This window comes from Podarcis erhardii (assembly GCF_964252035.2).
Source record: "Podarcis erhardii genome assembly, chromosome: Z".
NCBI classification, from domain to species: Eukaryota; Metazoa; Chordata; class Lepidosauria; order Squamata; family Lacertidae; genus Podarcis; species Podarcis erhardii.
Genome location: NC_138504.1, coordinates 50,637,017 through 50,659,613, shown reverse-complemented (window position 1 = coordinate 50,659,613; position 22,597 = coordinate 50,637,017). Strand labels below are relative to the sequence as shown.

The window sequence follows — 22,597 nt, the reverse complement described above, 5'->3', positions numbered from 1 at the left end:
TGTGGCGCTCATCTCGCTTTGCAGGCTGAGGGAGCCAGCGTTTGTCTGCAGACAGTTTTTCCGGGTCATGTGGCCAGCATGACTAAGCCTCTTTGGGCAAAACCAGAGCAGCACACAGAAACACCATTTACCTTCCTGCCGGAGCAGTACCTATTTATCTACTTGCACATGCTTTTGAACTGCTAGGTTGGCAGGAGCTGGGACCGAGAAACAGGAGCTCACCCCGTTGCGGGGATTCGAACCGCCGACCTTCTGCTCAGCAAGCCCAAGAGGCTCAGTTTTTGATTGATATTGGGTGCGTTCCTTGTTGGGGATCAGAGTGATAAATGCTTCTTCCCGAGACTTTAGTATTCTTCCTTCTTTTAAAATTCCATTCATAACTGTTTTCATTGGTTCAGACAGTATCTCTTCTAGTTTCTTATAATATGCTTTTAAGGCAGTTTAAGGCCTTTTGAAGATGCTTCTGCCTACCTGGACAGTTCATCACTCTGCCCACTAGTACAAGGAGAACCAATGCCAGGAAGAATGAGGGCTGATCAGGTGCAGAGTTCCTTGCAGTCACATCATCTTTCTGTGTGTGGGCTGCAGCAGCCACACACAGCCCAGGATCCCCCTCATCTGCTTTGTGAGTAGGCAGGGAGATCCGGGGAGATATCATGCACCTTGGGTTCTTCTTAGTGTGCAAAGCGACAAAACACACACACACACACACACACACACACAAGTCTAGGCTATTCCCAAAGAGAATAGAATATTAAAGTGAGAGAACAGGCTGAATTCCCTGCAAAAAGAAGCTATATGAGAACAACTGTTCTATGTTATGCCTTTGGGCAGAGGAGGCAGCACCAGCACCAATTCTAACATTAAAATTTGCAATCTGATACTAAACCACACAAAGAACCCTATTTTTAGCAAAAATTTCAACCATGCACACAGTTCCAGAAAAAATTCTTACTGAATACATGAGCAAACTCAGATTATACCAAAACTGTATGAGGGAAATGTTTGTTTCAGGAACTTCTTACTTTAGCTATGTTGACCAAAGAATGAAAGACAACAATGGGACTTTCCATTTGATAAGCTCTTTCAAATTTATGGCCTCCTTAACCTGGGTTTCCATTCAGATAAACACCCTGATGTAGTCAGTGTTAGAAATTAGCCAGGTGCCAGGTCTCAAGTTTGCATTGCTGTGAAATACTTTTTAATAAAAACTTTTTTCCTATTAACAGTCTTAAATCATGAATACTTACACAACTAGATATTTATTTATAACACTCTTCATTGTTCACACAGCCCCATATGTTCACATATTTGAATGTATGTGACTATGTTGTACAGAATCAGATGGTTGATTTTGTGTTGTCTACTCTGAAATGAAGCAGCAATCCCAAGGTTTTTTCTGCACTCCTACCTAAGACCCTTTAAATTTAAGTTGCCAGGGAATGAACTGGGACCTTCTTTATGCACAGCCTGTGCTCTTCCCCTCAAGGCCACATGAGACTCTTCGAGGAGGAAGCGAAGGGATACTCTGTGCTCTTAATCTCAGGGTTTTGAGTTCGAGCCCCACGTTGAGCAAAAGATTCCTGAATTTGTAGGGGGTTGGACTAGATGTTCCCCGTGGTCCCTTCCAACTCTACAATTCTATGGCTCTATGAAAATTTTCTATCCATAGCAAGAGCAACTCCCAAAAATGAATGTGGATGATGGGTATGTGTGCACTGACAAACAAATTTCTGCCTTACAGACATAAATCAAGGCTCGGAAAAGACACTGGGCAGGATTCTTGGACACGATCCCCAAAGCCTGCCTCTAATTTATCCTTTGATAGCAGGAATGAAGAGAAACCTGTCAGATAATGAGATGACAGCAGAACTGTACAGGAGAGGCCCACACAGATTCTGCATTAGAAAACACACTGCAAACTGTTGGGATGTTTTTAAAAATCAAGTAAAGCAGACACATTAAAAAGTAATGGCACCAGGTCACCTCTCACCAGCATGGCATTCAGCTGCATGCCAGCAAGTTCGCCTACATCACAGAAGTGGCCATGGCAATTCCCTGGGGCCAGAGGCACCCCCTCAAGGATGGCACAAGCGACCCCACCAGACAGACGATCCCCAGTGCGCCCGCCCTGTGCCCACTCGTGCCCCTAACCCACAACACCTGGAGAGGATCCCTACGGCCACCCACCACGAGAAGAGCAGCAGTCGTGGGAGGAAGTTCAGCTGGGAAGGGCGGCAGGGGGTGGGCGGGGCGGGGGGCGCCGCCCGAGGTGAGAATGAGGGAGCTGATCCCGCGAATCCAACAGGTCGGTCAGTCGTCGTGGTTGAGGGAGACCCTCTAAGAGGCCAGCACACCTGATGCATTTAAAAAGGGAGCCATTCCCAAAAACAGAAGTAAGAATACCGGGGGGTGGGCAGGGAGTTATAAGGTGCTGGAGGTGCTTTTAATGCCGCGGGGGTGGGATGAGGGGGCGAAATGCCGCGGGGGAGGGGTGGCCTGTGGGGGTCGCGGGCGGGGGGAGGGGCGTGTCCCGAGTCCGAGGCGAGGCTGAGGGGAGCCGGGGGAGGGGTCTGCTCGGCGCTCTCTGCCTCCCCCCCCCCGCCCCCCCCCCGCCCGCCCAGGTGAAGAGGCCTCTCGGCAGGTCGCCGCCCCCGCCATCGCTTACCTGCTGGCGGCTGCTTCCGCCAGGGAGGCGCCTTCCCTGCCGGAGGGGCTCCGCGCCGCCACAGCAGCCCCCTCCCCTGCCCGCTCTGGCTCGGGGGCGGGGGGCGGGGGGAGCCGCGGAGCCTCGCGCTCTCTCGCCCCTCAGGCACTCAAGTCAAGTCAGTCCGTCAGAGGCGCCCGGGCGCAACTTCGACGCACTCGCCACCCGACAGACCGACCGACCGACCGCCGCGCGCGCGCGCACACACACGCACACACACGCGCGCCCCCGCCTGCCCGCCTCTTCTCTCTCTCTCTCTCTCTCTCTCTCTCTCTCTCTCTCTCTCAGCCCCGCGTCCGTCCCCAAGCTGCCACGCAGGCCTCCCTCCGTCCCTCGTCGGGAGCGAGCGCGTACGCGTCACCGCCGGCTTCCCGCCCGCCACTCCAGAGGGACATGGGGGCGTGGCTTCGCCGCGGGGCTCCTGCCCACCCCCACACTCGAGAGGCGGGGTGCGCGCGCAGGCGGGGCAGCGGCCGTTGGCGGGGGGGGGAGGGGCGGCGCCTCCTTGTCCCTCGTCGCGCGAGCGTGGAAGCGACCCTCGCGCGTGGCCCGCCCCCCCCCTCTCTCTCTCTCTCTCTCTCTTTTTCCCCGCTGACGTGCAATAGTGAGGCGTCCCTGGAAAAGATATATTCCCCACAACTAAAGACAAATCCTGAAGGCGGATTGTGTGGTAAAAATAAAATAAAAGCTGTTAAAAGTTGAGTCCAGTGAGTTGTCAAAAGCTCCTGACCCGTTTCCACGAAGGTGGGTCGGGCCACCTGGGAGGCGAGGGGAGCGGCCGGGGGAGCAGATCCCGGCCCCCAGGAGGCTCCCCTGGTGCTCCTCGGCGACCTCTCCCTCTCTCCTTCCCGCCCTTCCTCCTCCTCCTCCCTCAGAGCCATGCCTCCCTGAGAGCAAGGGGGCCAGGACTGCAGGGCACCCCGGGAGACAATCGCCCACCGGCCTCTTCTCCCCACGACCCACAGGTGATCCGTGCTATCCCTGCAGTATATTCTGCAACAGGAATACCGCTTTAAGATTCTTTTTTCCTACTTAGAATTCAAAAATAGTAGCAGTAATGATTACCAATACTAAATAATTTTAATTTTATTTGCAGGAAGCATACTTTATTTGAAGCATAAGATACTGGCAGCATTCACACACAAGGTGGTAAGCAATGGTTGGTGGTTTACTGTGAAGGGACAGACCCTGCCTGCGCCCGAGAGCGACATGCCACAATGCTTAGTTTAGTAACCCAAGAACAAGTTGATCCCTGATTCTGATGTAAGGCTAAGCCAAGGATCCTGGTTGGTTTCTCCCATCCACTACTGGGAAGGAGCAAAGGGAGAGCAATCACAGTGGTTTCACAGAAACTATTACCTGGTGGTTTACTGTGACATATGAACGAACACACAGCCATATTCAAGGGATCACACTAGCCAAAAACACATTCTTTTCACTAGTTGCCAAAAACCATTTCTTTTTCTGAATTAATGCCAGTTTACCTTTATCCAAGCAAGGTTCCCTAACAAATTATGTTTCTGAAATCTGGGTAAGTTTGCTTCCCTTTAGGAGCTGCAATATGATTTTGTGGATGAAACCAAAGTCAGAAGTGTTACCCAGTGAACTGATGTATCCATATCCATTCAGAATCCTTCAGATTTGGCCCAATTAAGTTTATAATCCAAAATACGTTCCAAGGAGGTGCTTGCAGCACCTTGGGTACTAATTCCAAATAGGATGGGAAACACTTCATCAACACAAAGCTGAATTATCAATTCTTAAAGTTTTTAATGTGTGATATCTTAGTGTATTTTTGGTCTTTGTGGAAGCTGCCCAGAGTGTCTGGGGAAACCCAGCCAGATGGGCGGGGTACAAATAATAAATTATTATTATTATTAGTCACTGATTATAATACATTCATATCTTGCCACATGCAAGAGATTGTAGAAAAAGGCCTAGGAATAACAGAGACAAGAGGGAGCTGGGCCTCATCCCCCTTTGCAAAGATGCTAGAGTTAAACAAAGTCATTCTTTTAGAAGTGAGGTCCTTTATGAATTAGTTTTACCTGTATTTAAAAATGCAGCCAGTGTGGGAGTTCTGTGGCTTCACTTATCCAGGAGTCCACCGAAGAGTAGAGAAGGAAATAAAAGCACAGATGGTGGCAATTACCTTATGAACAGTGGCCATTCAACAAAAATGGTAGTTGATAACACAGACCTCTACATTTTGCTTTGTTTTGGCTTCACTGTTTACATCTCCCCTCTGCAACTCAGGATAACAATACATCTGATGAAGTGGATTGCATACTCTGGGAAAAAGTAAGAGAGGCCATGATGGTCATTTCTTTAAAGTGAGTATGGCAAAGTCATCCGTTTTACACAAAAACGTTTAACACTATGTAGAAAAACATACTCCGCTTTGATTCCAGAAAGAGTTAAGGCTTGTACGTGCATAAATTTGTACCTGTTCTAACAACAGGCAGAGGGGAAAACACATTCCTCAAAAAGATTTGCAGTCAACATATTGGAGCAACATGCTAATCCATGAAATGTGTAGATTGGGAGAACTAAGAGCAATGAACATATGGACCTCTCAGTAGAGCTTAAACATTTTCAATGTTCCTAACAATAGCAAGATTTTTATGTTTGATAATCTTAAGAGATTTACTCTTTTTTGGCAGGCACCAAAGCTGAAAGTGCTATGCCAGTCTTTCCATTCTTACCCAATTGCTGCTGCGTGTTTGGGTGCTGATTGACTAACTGAGCCCTTAACAAAACAGAGGGTGGGCATATCCTGCTAGGAAATAGCAAAACCTTGCTTCCTCAAAACCAACATGCAAAATTTGTTTCAGGAACATTTCTGTGTCAGCTGTATCCTATGAAGGACTGCAAGTTCTGAATTTCTCCCCCCCCCCCTCTTTTATTTTTTATTTTTTTGCAGCTCCATCTTTCCATGCACATAGAGCAAACTCACAGCTGGCTTCCCCAGAATGTCTGCCACATGCAGGCTCTGTTCTCATATTTCTGTAAGATCCGAGTCCCAAAGGAAGCATTAATGCTAGAGGAATGCATGCTGGCATGTGACTCCTGTGAAAGGAAGTTGGGGAAAGAAAACTCAAATAAGCTGCTCAGGTCCACTGTGGGAACCACCCTCTGCCTAAAGATTTGTGGGTCAACCTTTTAAATATTTTTCAATAGATAACACTGTTACAAGGAGGAGGGGGAGGCATGAGCTTCAGAATTGCAGTCAAACTGGTATCCAGGAGGAAATAGCAGCCTAGACTGGTCATGTGGTGCAGGAAAGAAATCTGGACCAGCTGCCTGCAGACCTCATCAGGGGAGCATGTAACTGATGGCAAACCGAAAAGAGAAAAATATCCCCAGCACAGGATCTGAAATCAAAGGTTGCCATGCAGGAAGAGGAAAATGGGGAAGTGTATGGGGGGGGGGGGAATGATGGCAGTGGCGTGGTGTGGGTGGCCAGTGCCCCGGGCTGGGCAAAGGGGGTGGGGTGGGAGGGAGGTAAGCAGACGGAGTATGCATGCACATTCAACTGCCTAATGGCATTCGCGTCACCCAGGAGATCATAGCTGCAGAGATAAGAAAATAAGAGTCATTCCGTTGTCTGGAGATGTCACTTCCTGGTTCTCATGAAGAAACCATTTTCAACGGAACCCAGCAAAGGAAACATGTAGCTGTATTGAGACAGCACTGGGTGTTGAAGTTTTGTGCCACTAACAATTTTTGGCAACCAGGGCAACCGCCCGTGCCCCTCCCCCGGCACTACCCCACTAAATGATGGGGGTATCTGGAGTTCAGTTCATAAGAAGATTTTAGGTTACATACACACCATACATTTACAGCAGGGGTCAGCAAACATTTTCAGCAGGGGGCCAGTCCACTGTCCCTCAGGCCTTGTGGGGGGCCGGACTGTATTGGGGGGGGGTGATGCAAGAGCACCAAAAGCCCCGGTTGCTGCTTACCCAAGAGCGGCATGGCCTGGCGGCAGCAGAGGAACGATGAGCGGTGCATGAAAGGGCTCCGGAGGGAGGCTGCTTAAAATGGTAACCTCTCGAGCGCTGCTGCTGCTGGCACCAACAAAGCGCAGCCCCCTTCCTCATCTAGGCAGGGCAGGGAGAAGCCAGGAGGGGGGAGGGAGGAGGAGCCGCTGCAGTGGGAGGGAGGGGGGGGAAACGTGCACACGCTGGCGATCTACACGGCGATTCCCAGACCATCCGTGGGCCAGATCCAGAAGGCAATTGGACCCATAGCTGTCAAGTGTCCCTTATTTGGAGGGACAGTCCCTTATTCCAGTGCCATGTCCCACTGCTGTCCCTTATTGATGGATGTCCCTTAAATGATGTCCCTTAAATTTCAAAGGAAGCAGCTCCTCTCCCTCCCTCCCTGTCGGCCAGGGAGGAGGGAGGCTCCAACTGTGTTGCTTGGCTGTGTTGCTCACCCACTAAGAAGTCTAAGAACGATTGGGGGGTGGAGCTTGCATGCCTTGTGTGTGGCTAGTTAATGCAAGCTGAGGGGTTTTTTGAATGCTGGACGCCCATTTTGTTGCACGTGCTGCTGCAAACTTTGCAGTGCAAAGCCAGGCCGGGGAGCCATCTTAAGCTGAGGCTGCATAGGCCTTGTGGTGCATGTGATTCAGATTCTAGTCAGTTGAACCTCTGCTTACAAAGTTGGTTGGACAGTGTTCTCGAAGCTACCAGCATGAGTTTGACCAGACTGCAGGAGGACAGGAAGACTGGAGTGCCTGGAACAGGTGAGGCTGCAGGTCCCTTATTTTGGCTGCTGGTCCCTTATTTTCAAGGCTGCTGGTCCCTTATTTTCAAATCTGTAAGTTGACAGCTATGATTGGACCTGATCTGACCCATGGGCCTTAGTTTGCCGAACCATTATTTACAGCATACACCCCCCCCCCAATAATCCTAGGAATAGAGCTACAATTCTCCCCTTCACAGAGCTACAATTCTCAGCACCCTTAACAAACCCATGTTTCCCTTGGGGGAAGTCATGTGCTTTAAATGTTATGGTGTTCATACAGCCCTAGACAAAAAAAAAATCACAAGGACGCAGACTTGCAGGGAGAACATACGGGTTCTAGAGCAAGCAGGAGTCTTGTCTCTCTGTCACACCACCCTCTTGATTTAGTAATGCCTGGTGTTGCCAGTGCTTGGCATCTCCTGTTGCTCAAGAAACACTATTTGCCCCAATCATGTGCCCCTATTTGAAGTCTTCACTGGCATTTCTTACACAGGAGGCTGGATAACAAGTTTATTCCACATGTGCATACTGTATCATTTCATGGCTTACTTTGCCTCTTGCCATCAGGTTTGCTTACATCAGGGTGGCTAACCTGGGGCCATTCAGATGTTGTTGGATTAAACTCCCAAGAGCATGGACATTGGTCAGGGATGGTGGCAGTTCAGGCATGGACATTGGTCAGGGATGGTGGCAGTTCTACTCAAGAATATCTGGAAGGCCACAGGTTAGCCATCTTGGCTCAAGCACTGCAAGGTGGTGTGTTTCTTTACGCCCTGCTCTTCTCAAAACTTAGTGTGCAGGGTGATTCCCTATGGCCTTCCATCCAGGGTCTGGCCAGTCCCAGACCTGCTTAGCTTCACAAACAGAACTGCATCAAATGCCTTCAGACTAGTCACTTTTCAAGTGCCCCTTACAGCAGGTCAGTCGTTCCGCAAACAGAAATAAACTGGATAATCATCGCAGCTTATTAAGAGCCCACAAAGAGAGCAGAGTTAAAACAGGTAAAGTCCAGTCTTCTTTCAGAATTTAAATCGTGGCAGGTGAACATTTAAAGTGCTATTGTACCACAGTCATAGCTTTCCCAAAAGCATCTTAGGAACGGCAGTTTGTTGAGGGTGCTAGGAGGGTGCTCTGTTCCCTGCACAGAGCTACAATTCCATACCCTCCAGTATCCCAATTTTCCAGGGACAGTCCCAGAATTACAGAAGGTTAAGTGCTTCAGGTTAAGAATAGTTTCAGGTTAAGTATGGACCTCCGGAACGAATTAAGTACTTAACCCGAGGTACCACTGTATGGCAATCCTACCGAACAACTCTTAGCACCCTTACCAAACTACAGTCCCCAGGATTCTTTGGGGGAAGGTATGATACTGCTTTAAATGCAAACTGCAGATGGGGCCTACCTCTTTCAGGCATTCAGGTGCTTAGCAGTTTCTTATTGATTTTCTCACTCGCTCCCTTGCAAAGACCTTGCCCTTCATGCACCAAAGTTTAATCCCCCATTTCTCTTTCTTCCAATCCAGTTTCATTGCAGCCTCACATTCTCTCTACAGCTGGAACTCTTCCCCCACATTCTACAATGCTGAACTTTTCATTTCTGTTATTTTTGTGAGTTTTGGCAGCTGCAGATGTTCTTTTGTTTTATTCTGTCCCCTTTTCCCCACTTAAATTGAAGCCAGGTACACCAATTGCGACTTTTAACAGCACCACCCTCCCCTTATTCCCCCCCCCCCAACATTCTTCCTCCCATTCTGAGTGTTTTTCAGGCAAGTTTCTTTGGAATGTGCAGATTGGCTCCAGCTCCACGTATGCTGCTGACTGCTGTTGTTTGGAGCGAATTGGCGGCTGCTTCCAGCGTTCACAGCCAGATGTTACAAATGTGACCCAGCCAGAAGCTGCAATGTGCCCACACTCACTCTTGCTCCAAGCTGCAAAGCTTTGTGTGGGACTGCTCTCGCCTCCTCTGGAAATCTGAAGTCTGCTTTGCTCGCTAGTTTTCCCTCCTTTCTTTTTTAACTGGTAGTACAAGCTTTTTCACAACATCTGAAGTGCTCTCTGAAGAAAAGCAGGGCCTTCCTTCGTGACTGAGATTTTGCACTCCCAAAAACTCCTGGATCCAATGCCCAGAAAGCATCATTTTCAGTTCTTGGAATACTTGGTGCAGCTCAGGCAGGTTAACAGGTTTTCTCAGCTAAGTGTTGAGAATGGGGGTGGGAAGGTGGAATTGCAAGGTCAAAGTAGGAGCCTAAATCAACCACATTTGGGTTTTAAAGAACTGGCAAATGCCCCTATATTTGGCTTGGCCTATAACTAGACTAATGAGCTGAGGCTGTGCCTGAGTTTTCTGGGAATGCATCCATTGTAAGAGTGGACTTTACCCATGCTCCTTGCTGGCTCCTAGGAAACTCCTTGTGCTGTTGATGCACAGCTATGTCTCCCCATTCCATCTCAGCTGGGAGTGGCTGTCAAGGTGTTGGGCCAGTGAGTGTCTGGAAGCAGTGATGGGCTGGATGGAGGACAATAAACAGGCTAAGTCCTTAGAAGTTGGAGGTGCTCTTGGAGGGTGGTTTCTGGTCCAGAAATTAGATGCACAGCATTTTCTCGTAGCTTCAATAACTAGAGCAGGGTCAATACAAGAAAGCCTCATTTTTTTTATTATTATTATTCTTTCTTTATTGAAAAGAGGAAAATGGCAAACTAGAAAGCCACATTTCTTCTTATTAGGCAAGCTGCGAACTATGCAGCCTTACCTGGTGGTTCAGTTAGCCCAGGGAGCCAGATGGGGTTGTGTCAGAAATGTACAGTGTTCCAATCCATAATTAAAACAAATTTAAATACTTATTTGTTCTAGGGAGCTGTGGAGAGTGCACATAGGCCCCTGCAGCAGAGAAGGGGTTAAGTGGAAAATATTGAAGGTGCAAAGGTCACCCTGACCCCTGTCACTGGTGGTCCTTGTCAGTGGAACTAGAGATACTGGGAGCATCATTAGAGCTGCTATTTAAATTGCACATTCATAGGGCAGGGCAATGGGTGAAGTCAAGGAACACCATTGTTTGCAGTTCATTAGCAACAGAGAAACAGGCGAGGGGGGAGAGAGGGTGAAGGGGCATCAGAGCAGCTCCACCCTGCCTGGCATGTATGGACTGAGTAGCATAATGTTGAAGAAAAGACGACTGATTATGTAGTAGCCACAGCACTAAATAAAAGTCGCTTAAATTGGCATTTGTTGGAGGATAGCTCAGAATATAACGAGAAAGTTCCCAATGAGAGCAAGGCCACGTTCACAAAAGCTCTTTCCCACCCAAAATTGGCGTGAAGGGCATTTCATTTTTTATGGGAGATATTCAGAACTGGATGGTGATGTGTTTTGTTTTTGCAAAAGTGAGTATTCTCAGGAAGCCATAATTGCTGCATGAAATTCAAGTTGTCTGTGACTGTGTGTGTGTAATTCTGGCTGTCTAAATAGTGGGAAGACAAGTCTTGGCACCGTCCAATTCTAGAGGGATGGCTATGGTAGCAATCTTTTTTGATGAAAACAACACACAGTCCTGCTGTTGCACCTTGGAAACTACACCATGGACCAGAAAAGCCCATTTTTCTTGGTTGCGTCTTGCAGGGACACTTTTGGCTTTTTGCATTAGGAGCGCTGATTGGATTTTTCAGGGCTTGGCTTGGACTGTTGATACTTTGCAGACAGGCCTCTGTGAGGCGAGGCAGGGCATCTGTGCCAGAGGGCAAATTTTGAGGTGCAATTAAACGACAAGAGACTTTCAATTGTTGACTTAATAGATGATCTATCTCCCAACAGAGAACCTTGGGAAGATCAGCTGCAAGGAGGTTACTAGGTATGGGCCCATGACACAAATTAGCACAATATTTTTTGCAAATTTTGCATAAATGTTTCCAAATAAGCATGAATTTGCTCATTGTTGCAACTGCATATGCTGAATCCACTTTTTGGAGGGAGAAAACAAACTCGGCCTATCAAGACTTCCTCTGAGCTATAGAGTGCCAAAAAGTTTTTCTGAGTGCAGTACAGTATTTTGTTTGGGCTTCCTCCACCTGGAATATGTTAGGAAGAACTAATGTTCATATGAAAACTAAAATAAGGACTGTTGGGTAGATTAAATTGTTGGGTGTATGTGGTTTAATTATCACTGCTGCTGTCCACCGGGATGAAATGTAAGCAGAGGTGAAATATACTCGGAGTCGACTGTGTGGATTTCATGCTCTTTATTCAGCTCATAGTAGTGAGGAATGAAACTTTCCCCAAAATATCTGCTTTATATACATTGTTTACACAATGGGCCGCATGTGATTGGCTAATTCTGGGATTCTCCTGTAGGCCAATCAGGTTGCGGATTCACTTCCACCTGGAGCTGGATTGGGTGGCTCCTGCAGACCAATCGTACTGCCGCATTGTTCTAGGACCAATCAGACTGCTGCATTCTGGATCCTATTGTTCTAGGACCAATCAGACTGCTGCATTTTGGATCCTATTCAACTCAGTACATAACAAGAGGCATAACGTGGGTTGCCAACTCCAGGAGCCATGTGGAGGGGTGGGTGGGAGGGAGGGAAGGAAGGGGACGGAGTGCGCATGCACATTCAACTGCCTAACAGCATCTGTGTCACCCAAGAGATTGCCGCTGCAGAGATAAGAAGAGTCTTTCTTTTGTCTAGAGATGTTTACATGGAGAAGCCATTTTCAACAGAGCCCAGCAACAGAAGCATGCAGCTGTATTGAGGCAGAACCAGGTGTTGAATTTTTGCGCCCGTCACAATTTTGCTCCTGGGGCAGCTGCCCCAATAGCACCCCCCACTCTATGCCACATCTATTGCCTGTAAGCAAAGACAAAATAAGTGTATGGAAGGTAAGGTTGCCATATTTCAAACAGTAAGAATCCGAGCAGAAAAGTTGTTGAGCTTTTGAGGTATTTTTATGCAAAAACGGCACTGCCGACATAGGCTGCCATTCATCCGAATTTCCTGGACTTTTTTGCTGATTTCTGTCTGGACACTGCTGCCGACTGCAGTATTTCAGATATGTCCTGGAAATTCCAGACGTATGGCAACCCTAATGGAAGAGACATCTGGATTTTGGCACAAAAAGATCCAGGGTTTTGACCCCCTGGGTCACCCCATGATAAAATCCCTGGGTGCACCTGTGAAATAGATTGCTGAACACTGGCTCTTACGATGTCTACAGGTGGCAGTAGGGCCAGGTCTACCCTTAGGCAGAATGAAGCATCTGTTTCAGGCACCAGGGGCTGAGAGGCAGCCATAGTGCCACTGAGTTAACCTGCTCTGCACTTCCTAAGCTACCCAGCTGCCTCAGTATTACAGTGCAGTGCCAGATTTACGTATTAGCTAAACAAGCTATAGCTTAGGGCCCCACTCTCTTGGGGGCCCCCAAAAAATTAAAAGGGAAAAAAACTGGGTGTGCCTTTCCAAAATAAAAGATAAAAAACAAATAAAACCTACATACAGCAACAGTGTTTTGTGTTGTGTAGGCTCCTATGATGTAAGTAATGAGCCCCACCTGCTAGCCTGCTCCCTAAAATATCACTAGTTTGCTCATTTCTATATATAGGGTGCCTGCATTCTGCACATGCAAATGGCTTGAGATACTTATTAAATCCAAAAATTACCATATAGCATATAGTCAACACAAAACCAGCAACCATTTGTTGTTGACAAAGGACAGCTGGACATATAAAGGGCCCCATTACCTTCACGAGCTTAAAGGTAAAGGTACCCCTGCCCGTACGGGCCAGTCGTGTCCGACTCTAGGGTTGCGTGCTCATCTCGCTCTAGAGGCCGGGAGCCGGCGCCGTCCGCAGACACTTCCAGGTCACGTGGCCAGCGTGACAAAGCTGCACTGGTGAGCCAGCACCAGCACAGCACACGGAAACGCTGTTTACCTTCCCGCTATAAAGCGGTACCTATTTATATACTTGCGCATAAGAGTGTTTTCGAACTGCTAGGTGGGCAGGAGCTGGGACCAAACGATGGGAGCTCACCCCGCCGCGGAAATTCGAATCGCCCACCATACGATCAGCAAGTCCTAGGGCCTCCTCAAACCTAAATCTGGTCCTGCAGTGGAGGGTGTTGTCCCATCAATGGTGTCAAAATAAAATTCAACTGCCAGTCCAGCCAGACTGTATGTAGAATGATGTGTGAGGGTTTCCTTCGCTTCAGGTAGCAAAATGTCTTGAGCTAACCATGAGTGGTAAGGATCAACGCACTGTCCTGTCGCACCTAACTAGGTTCTTCAGCAAACGGTGCTGATGAGCACCCCAAGAAGAAGCTATGGGGCAAAGGCAGATCCCTTGTTGCTCCTCTTGAACTGAATGTGTCCCCTCCTGCCCCCTGGACTGCCTGCCAAGCTCTAGCTTTCTAAATTCTGGATACACTTAATTACGTAGGTTTTTTGACCAGCTGTTTTTCATGTATCATTGAGAATTTGTGATGGAAATATGAGCAATCCATGTTAAACACCCTAGGCTAATTGAGAAAAGTGTGCAGGGAAGGGGGTCTACGGGAAGCAGGATCCATATGCAAGTTAGCATACGAAAAATTGATGTAGATTTGTGTCCTTTTTGGCAATACATAAGAGGCCACCGGCACATCATACACGGGGAGCAGCCCTTGGCTATATGCACTACAGTATGGATCATCCACTTGATTTCTGCAATTTTGTTTTAGACTGTTTTAATGCTGCTTTTGTTTTAATGTTGTGTTTTAATTGTTGGATCCTGTCCTGGGGCCTTAGGGTGAAGAGGATGATGATAATGATAATGATAATGATAATAATAGATTCTTTACACTCACACATAGAACCATAGACCTGTATAATTTGAAGGGACCCCCAAAAGTCATCTAGACCATCCCCTGCAATTCAGGAATCACAGCTAAAGAACCCCTGACAGTTGACCACCCAAACTCTGTTTAAAAATCTCCAGTGAATCTTAAAAATCTCCAGTGAAGAAGAATTCACCACCTTCTGAGGGAGTACGCTCAATTGTTGAACAACTCTTACTGTCAGAGAGTTCTTCTTAATGTTTAGCCAGAATCTCCTTTCATGTCATTTGAATCAAATGGTTCGAGCCCTACCCTCTGGAGCAGGAGAAAACAAGCTTGCTCTATCCTCCATGTGACAGCTCTTTAGCTATTTGAAGATGGCTATCTTAACTCCTCTTTCCCAGGCTAAACATCCACAACTCCACCAACCAAGCCTTGATTTCCAGACCCCTGATCATCTTGCTTGCCCTCCTCTGCACACGTTCTAGATTATCAGTATCCTTCTTAAATTGTGGTGCCCAGAACTGGACACATGACTCCAGGTGTAGTCTCACCAAGGCAGAATAGAATGGTGCTATTATTTCCTTGATCTGGACACTAGCCTTCTGTTGATGCAGCCTAGAATAGCATTAGTTTTTTTTTTGCTGCTGCATCACACTGTTGACTCATGTTAAGCTTGCGATCCACCAAGACTGCTAGATCCTTTTCACATGTACTGCTAGTAAGCCAGGTGTCCCCCATCCTATATTTGTGCATCTGGTTCTTCCTGCCTAAGTGCAGAACCCCACACCTGTCCCTATTGAAATCATTTTGTTAGCTTGGGCCCAGTTCTCCAATCTGTTAATGTCATTTTGAATTCTGCTTCAAAGTTTGGTGTCATCTGCAGATTTGATGAGCATCTCCTCAATTCCCTCATCTGTCGTTTATAAAGACATTGAACAACAATGGACCCAGGACAGAACCCTGCAACACCCCACTTGTCATTTTTTTCCAGGATGAGGGAGAACCATCAAATAGCACTCTATGGGTTCAGTCAGTCAACCAGCTACAAATCCACCTAACAGTTACCTCATTCAACCCACATTTTACTAGCTTCCTTACAAGAATATCATAGGGGATTTTGTCAAAAGCCTTACTGAAGTTAAGATACAATATTTCCACAGCATTCTCCTGACCCACCAAGCTAGTAACTCCATCTAAAGAGAAATTAGATTCGTCTGGCATGATTTATTTTTGAGAAACTCATGCTGGGTCTTAGAAATCACAGCATCCTTTTCTAAGTGCTCACAGTTTGACCGCTGAATTATCTGTTCTAGGACCTTTCCTGGTATCAATGTCAAGCTCACTGGTCAGTGGTTACATGGTTCTGCTTTCCCTCTCTTTGAAGATGGGGACACCTCCAGTCTGTAGGGACCTCACCTGTTCTCCAAGAATACTCAAAGATCATAGACAGAGGCTCTGAGATCATATCTGCAAGCTCCTTTGGTACCCTTGGGTGCAGCTCATCAGGCCCTGGAGATCTGAATTCATTTAAAGTAGCCCGGTGTTCCCTTACCATCTCTTTTCCTGTCTTGGACTGCAGCTCCCTCCCTCCATCATTGATTCAGTTATCACCAGGTTGGGCATCGCTTTCCTTGTGGGTGAAGACAGAGGCAGAGTAGGTGTTGAGCAGTTCTGCCTTCTCTCTGTCGCCCGATAGCCTTTCCCCGTCTTCTCCATGCAGAAGACCCTTCACTTGCTTGTTCTTCCTCTTGCTTCGGACATAGCCCCCAACCCCCTTTTTATTATTCCTAACCTCTCTTGCAAGCCTCAGCTCATTCTGAGCTTTAGCCAGCCTGACTTTCCCCCTGCAACTGTTGGCTACTTGTGCATACTCCTCCTTAGTGATTTCTCCCTTTTGCCATTTCTTAACTCTCAGCTCATCTGTAAGCTCCTTATGCAGCCACAGTGGTTTCCTTAGATGCCTCCCACTTTTCTTTCTTGTTGGAATTGTCTGCAATTGGGTGTCTTCAATATTTCTCCTTTTGGAAACTCCCATCCATCTTAGACTCCCTTCTCTTTGAGTATTTCTGACCATGGGATCTCACCCAGGAGCTGCTTAAGCTTGTTAAAATTGGCCAGAGTTCATGTCTGGCTACCCTCAGCCTCCCCTTGCCTCTCTATCATGAAACCCAAGAGGACATGATCATTTCCTCCCAAGTTTCTGAGCACTTCCACTTCATCAATCATCTCCTCCCTGTTGGTAAGGACCAGGTCCAAGATAGACGATCCCCTTCTTGCTTCTTCCATCTTCTGGGAAATGAGACAGTCAACGAGGCAGTGGAGGAATTTGTTGGACCTTACATTCTTGGCAGAGTTTGAATTCCAACAGATATTGGAGAAGTTGAAGTCTTCCATGACCACTATATCTCTCCTTTTTGAATGTTTGGTAATCTGCTCTAGGAAGGCATCATCCAAGTCTTCAGTCTGGCTTGGCGTCTATAGCAGACACCCACAGGAAGGTCACCGTTGTTTATCTCACCTACAGTTTTTACTCATATACTCTCATTCAGCTTTCCATGCTCCAGGTCATGGATTTATTCACAAGTGTACACATCGTTTACATACAATGCTACTGCTTCTCCCTTCCTGTTTGGTCTGTTCCTTTTGAACAGGTTATTCGCCTCAATTCCTATTTTCCAGTCATGAGTCCCGTTCCGTCATGTTTCAGTAATGCCTGCCAGATCACATTTGCCATTTTGTAATTCATCTTACTTGTTTCCCATACTCTGTGCATTTGTGTAGAGACAATTGAAACCATGAGTCCTTCCCTCCAGCTGCTCCCTTCTTGTACTTTCTTGCCCTTTAGTAGGTTTCTAGAGCACCACCTCTGTTTCATTTGCATCAATGAAGCTATTTTCCCCAGTACCAGGTGTTCTTCTGTCGCCTGTAATGTTGTCTCCCTCCCTCTCAAGATTTAGTTTCAAGCTCTCGTGATCACTTTGTGAGACTGTTAGCAAACACATTCTTGCCAACCACTATGAAGTGCAGTCCATCTCTCAGTAGAAGTCCTTCTTCAAGGAAGCGGAGACTGTGATCCAAGATGCCAAACACTTCCTGACGACACCACCTGCACACCCAGTGATTTACTTGAAGTATTTTCCTCTCTCTTTCTGGGCTACGACCTTCAACTGGAAGGAGTGATGAGAAGACCACCTGTGCCCCAAGGCTCTTCAGCTCCCTGCCCAGAGTCTCACAGTCCCATGCTATAATAATAATAATTTAATAGTAATAATAATTTATTATTTGTACCCCGCCCATCTGGCTGGGTTTCCCCAGCCACTCTGGGCGGCTTCCAACAGAGATGAAAAATACACTAAAATGTCACATATTAAAAACTTCCCTGAACAGGGCTGCTATATGTTGAAGGCTGTGTGTGGCAGTATTATTTGTACCCACATGAATCAGAATGACTCTGTCCTCATCGCAACTGCGTTAATTTTTGCACAAATTGAGCAGTGACCTATGTTTACGAAGAGGGTTCCTGGCGGAGCTGCAATGCGGACTTGGCTGTTTTTGCTGAATCAGCGGCAGCAAAATGAACAGGTAATTACGCCCTGCCATGTGTGTCTAATTCTGACACAGGCAGCAGCTGAGCAGCAGGCTGTGTGACGCTACCAGTGGACGATGGGGAAGGAGCAAGGAATAAATTGGTCCCCATGGCCAGAGGGAGGGGAAGGGGACTTTGTCAGATCCCTCTGTCTTCCTTTGGCACTGAGAATCTGCCTTTGCTGCGATGGCATTATTTAATACCGCTAAGATGTCAACAGGAAATCCTTTCAAGCATAGTTTGATACATCATGACAGAAAATCATTCAAGGCAGGGGACAAGATACCCAGCCGCGATGGAGGGTCTGGGTTGGGGGTGCATTTCCTTCAAGTCACCATGTAAAAATCATGATGCAGCAGCAAAAACAGAAGCCCCCTTCCCAGAGGAAATAGAAGCTCTTTAAGGCGTGCAATTTCCCCCTCCAGTTGGTACAGCATGAGATCCTTAATCTTAGGATTGTGGGTTTGAGCCCCACACTGGGCAAAAGATTCCAGCATTGCAGGGGTCTGCCCTAGATGACCTCTGTGGTCCCTTCTAATGCTGCAGTTCTATGAGTCTATGTTCCCAATCCTACAACCCCCTCCATATCATGAACTGAGACACAACTCTTCAGAAGTTGGATCCGGGCTCTTCTACCAGCAAAAAACCAGGAATTAAAATCCTCTGGGAGATGGTGGGCTCCTTCATTGGAGGTTTTTCATTGGAGGTTCAGTGCCCAACTGTCAGGGATTCTTTAGCTGTGGTTCCTGCATTGCAGTTGGACTAGATGGCCCTCGGGGTCCCTTCAAACTCCATGATTCTAGAACACAATTAAAACGCAGTTTGCCCGGACAGCAACCTGGTGGGAAGCATCACCCTCACCTTAGTTTTCAAAGGCCTGTCTGAAGAGGAAGGTCTTAGTCTGTGGGCAGAAGGATAACACAGAGCCAACCGATCTATCCTACATGGTCTCCTTTTAGCCCATATCTGTACCCAGTGCTTTTTTAAAAGGAAAAAAAAAAAGGTGCAGGGACTCACCATGAAGTTGTCACAGTAAGTGCCACACTTTTAACATTGGGGGGGGGGGTGTGTGTGCTGGTACTGCATACACTTGAGTAGTCCCAGAGAAAAGCACTGCCTGTACCTTTTGGCACCAGTGTTCTTGGGAACTCTTGACTCCAGTCCCTCCTCTGACAGCTCTAAAGGTTAACCCCCAGCGGCCCCCTCAAGGGGGTCATTGGCCTGTGGGGTGCAGGATTAATCCTCCAGGGACTCCATTTCTGGCACCAGGTCAGGGTTAGGCCGAGGAGCAAAGTGGATCCAGCTGCCACTGGCAGACTCAGCACAACACCACGGCAAGGAGATCTTGCTTAAGGTTGCCAGACTTTTTTCAAAGAATCCAGGGACACTTGTGCCATTGAACCAATCACACAACATTCATTCCCTACTAATAAATCTATAACACTTAAATGAAATCACATTAAATGTAATCCGGGGATATTCCGGGAACAGATTTTGTCCTGGGACAGATTTGTAAATCCGGGGACTGTCCCCGGGAAACGGGGACGTCTGGGAACCATAATATTGCTGCTGACCTGTAGTAAGAGCTCCTAAAAATCCTATGCCACTCTACTAAAAGACAAGCACTACAGCAAATACCTGGGGAAACAGGAATGTCCTTGTTTGGTGCCTAAAATTTAATGTGAAGGCACCAGGCACAGCTCTCTGGGGATAGCTTTTTTAATTATTTCATAAAATGTATATGCCACTTGAATGTAAAACAACCACAAAGACTTCCGGTTTCTGTGAATGGCGAAAAGGAGTGCTAGTCTGATCATCTGACGGACTCAAGCCCCGAGGAGATACAGGGGGAAGCGCCAAGGTGAGACGCACCCCCTAAAAAGCCTTGAGAGGGTTCTCAAGGGTTCTCAAGGGGTCGAGCAGTCTGCAAAAGGGCTCTCCTGCGACCCTCAAATCCCTGTTCCAAGAGGAATGGGGAGTGGGGGGGGGTAGTGATTGAGCCTCCGGACATGGCAACAGTATTGGGCATTTTCACTCTGTTCAGACCATTTTTAATTGTTTAATAGTAACTTATTGAACATGGCAATTAAAAAGCAGCCAACACCAAGTTCGGATAGAAGGACCTCTGTACAGGACACGGAGGATAAGCCTTATGGTGAATGGGTGGAATTCTTTTATAAATTGAGAAAAGAGTTAATTAAGAAGATAAAGGAAAATTTGGATAAGACAGCAAATAAACTTATAGCCCCAATGGACAAAAATACTGAAATGGTGACAGAACTGATTTTTAAGATAGAACTAGTGACAAAGAAAACAGAAGCGGTGGAGGTCTTGATGCAAGGGCTGGAGGAAAATTTTAGAAAAATGGAAATGGTGATTGAAATGAAGAAATACCAGGAGACACTCAGGGCAGATATGGATGGCATGGGGGGGGGGACAGGGAATATTTGGGAATGCCTTGGTGGCAGAAATGAGGCAGAAATTACAGCCTCTGAGACCAAGAGGAGACTGTGAGGAAGGGCAGCAGGGTTTTAAATCAGATGTAACTGATAGTTGCCTTCCAGCGAAATTTAAATATGCCAAAGTTAGGAAAAAGAATGGGAAACACTTATTGTATATGTGCAATAATAATGTAAATAAATCGATACATTGGCAGGCTCAGACTACACACTTGCAATCAGCAAAATTTGGATAGAAGAAGAAGAAGAAGAAGAAGAAGAAGAAGAAGAAGAAGAATTGATGAAGTATGTGTATAGAAATGCAGAAGAATTTGTTAAAATCAGAAGAAGAATTGATGAAGTGTGTGTATGGAAATGCAGAAGAATTTTTGTTAATATAAGGAACCAGAAGAGGGAATGGAGGGAAGTCATGAGGTCTAAAGAACCTCAAAACGAGGTTTTGCAATGTTTTTTTGTGAATGGGGACAGGGGGGATTTGTTTTTTGTAGTTAATTGTGGAAATTAATTGTGAAAAAAACAATAAAAAGTTATTTACAAAAAGAGAATGTACAACAACAACAACTCCCAAAGCAGTTTGCAAAAAGATAATATAAGAAAATAATGTGGGTGGTCTTGACTCCCCCTAAACTCCTAGGTGCCAGATCCTCCCCTAAGATTCCTGGGTCTAATGGGTGTTGGAATATTAAAATGGGCTGCCAGACACTGGATTTAGCAAAGTGTTAAAATACAGGCCAAACCAGTTTCCTGATCAGGAAATCACCTGGGAGAAGAGCCATTATGGAGAACAAAAGGAAGGTAATGGGTGATTAACAAAGCAAATACCCTGTGTCCGATGGCAGATGGCTGTGAGCCCTCCTTCAACAGAAAGATAGTTAGCAGAGACAAAGCAGAGTTGGGCCTTAGGATTGCAGTTGGGGATGATGTGGACTGGAGAAAAAATAGTTGCAGACTGGAGAGAAAAGAGACAGTCTGTTAAATGCAGTGAGCTGAGCAGAGTCACAGAGACCATGGCTGATTTCTGCTGGCATCCAAACTGTGGGCATGGGAGAAGCAAGAACCTCTTGGAGTGTAAAACTCTGAGCCCCTCCATCCCAGACTTGGGTTGTACATATGTATAAATAAACCATATATTATGAAGACACCACAGTTCCTACTGTGCCTCTTTCCAAAGGCAACACAAACCTTGGGTAAGGACCCAACCCCCTGGAATTTTGCATCGCTGGGAGATTGGGGTGGCACATAGCAATACTAAAACAGATTAAGATTCACACCAACTTTCTAAGGCTTGTTTAAACAAGAATGTTTTTGAAAGAGTACAGTGAAGGTGCCTACTTGATACCAATAGGCAGGGACTTCCAAAGTGTAGGTGCTGCCACACTCAGAGACCAAGTTCATACAAATGCACAGAACGGGTATTATGTGGCACCAGTAGTAGTGCCAATTCTGCTGATCAAAGTGGGCATTGTGTGGGCTAAGATGTTCTCGTAGGTAAGCTGGTCCCAATGTTGTTCAGAGCTTTATATCAAACAAACAAACAATATTTATTACGGCCATAGGCCCATACAGGTAAAAACAACACATAAATAACAGCTTGTGCACGTGGGGGGAAACAGAGCTTTATATCCTAAAGATAACACCTTAAACTTATCTGAAGAAGTGTTCCTGCACACCAAAGCTCATACCAATAACAAACTTAGTTGGTCTCTAAGGTGCTACTGGAAGGAATTTTTTTATTATTTTGTTTCGACTACGGCAGACCAACACGGCTACCTACCTGTAACCTTAAACTTAGCCTGGTAGCAAATGGGCAACCAGTGCAGGTCTCTGAGGAGGGGTCCTTCTGTGCAGCCACTCCTGTCAATAATCATGCTGCAGTATTCAGCAGCATGCTGCAGCTTCCAAATCAGGTTGAAGGGAAGCCCCACCTAGAGTGCATAGCAAGGCTTTCCTAGCCCAGGAATGGCTGTAACTAGTCAATAGCACTTCCTACCTCGACACATCCCCCTCTTCTCCCCCAGCTCCTGCCCATCTGCTTTCATGCTTTGCCTTGCCACCAGCATGCAGAAGCACACACCCCCTCCCTGTTTCCCCCTCCAGCCTCATCACTTGCCTCAGCCAAAACCTGTATCAAACAATGACGAAACCCTGAACCTGCTTGCCAGCCTCTGGACCGCAGGTGGCTGGAGGTTTGCGATCAGATAAGTTGCCGAAAGCGCCAGCCAATCCACTCCCATCTCAAAAGCTTAATGACTGCAGCCCACCCACCTTACCCATCCCTTCAAGG

General features: G+C 46.9%; 1 protein-coding gene and 1 long non-coding RNA gene across 3 annotated transcripts in view; one reads left to right on the top strand and one right to left on the bottom strand.

Annotated features, from left to right (window-relative positions):
• Window positions 1–2,928, bottom strand: part of NEK6 (NIMA related kinase 6) — a 92,353-nt gene extending 89,425 nt beyond the window's left edge. The window contains exon 1 of one of the 2 annotated variants that reach the window (XM_081847721.1): window positions 2,669–2,928. Coding sequence is in view for 1 of the 2 variants with exons in the window: in XM_081847720.1 (XP_081703846.1) it covers window positions 472–484 (13 nt within the window). In the remaining variant the exon portion in view is untranslated. Of the gene's footprint in view, window positions 1–471; window positions 500–2,668 lie in introns of those variants that run through there. The other variant, XM_081847720.1, reaches the window with a different exon arrangement.
• Window positions 2,929–8,830: 5,902 nt separating this feature from the next.
• Window positions 8,831–11,675, top strand: LOC309333905. The gene is made up of 2 exons (XR_014152776.1): window positions 8,831–9,634; window positions 10,317–11,675. It is a non-coding gene; the product is annotated as an uncharacterized lncRNA (long non-coding RNA).
• The last annotated feature ends 10,922 nt before the right edge of the window (window positions 11,676–22,597 follow it).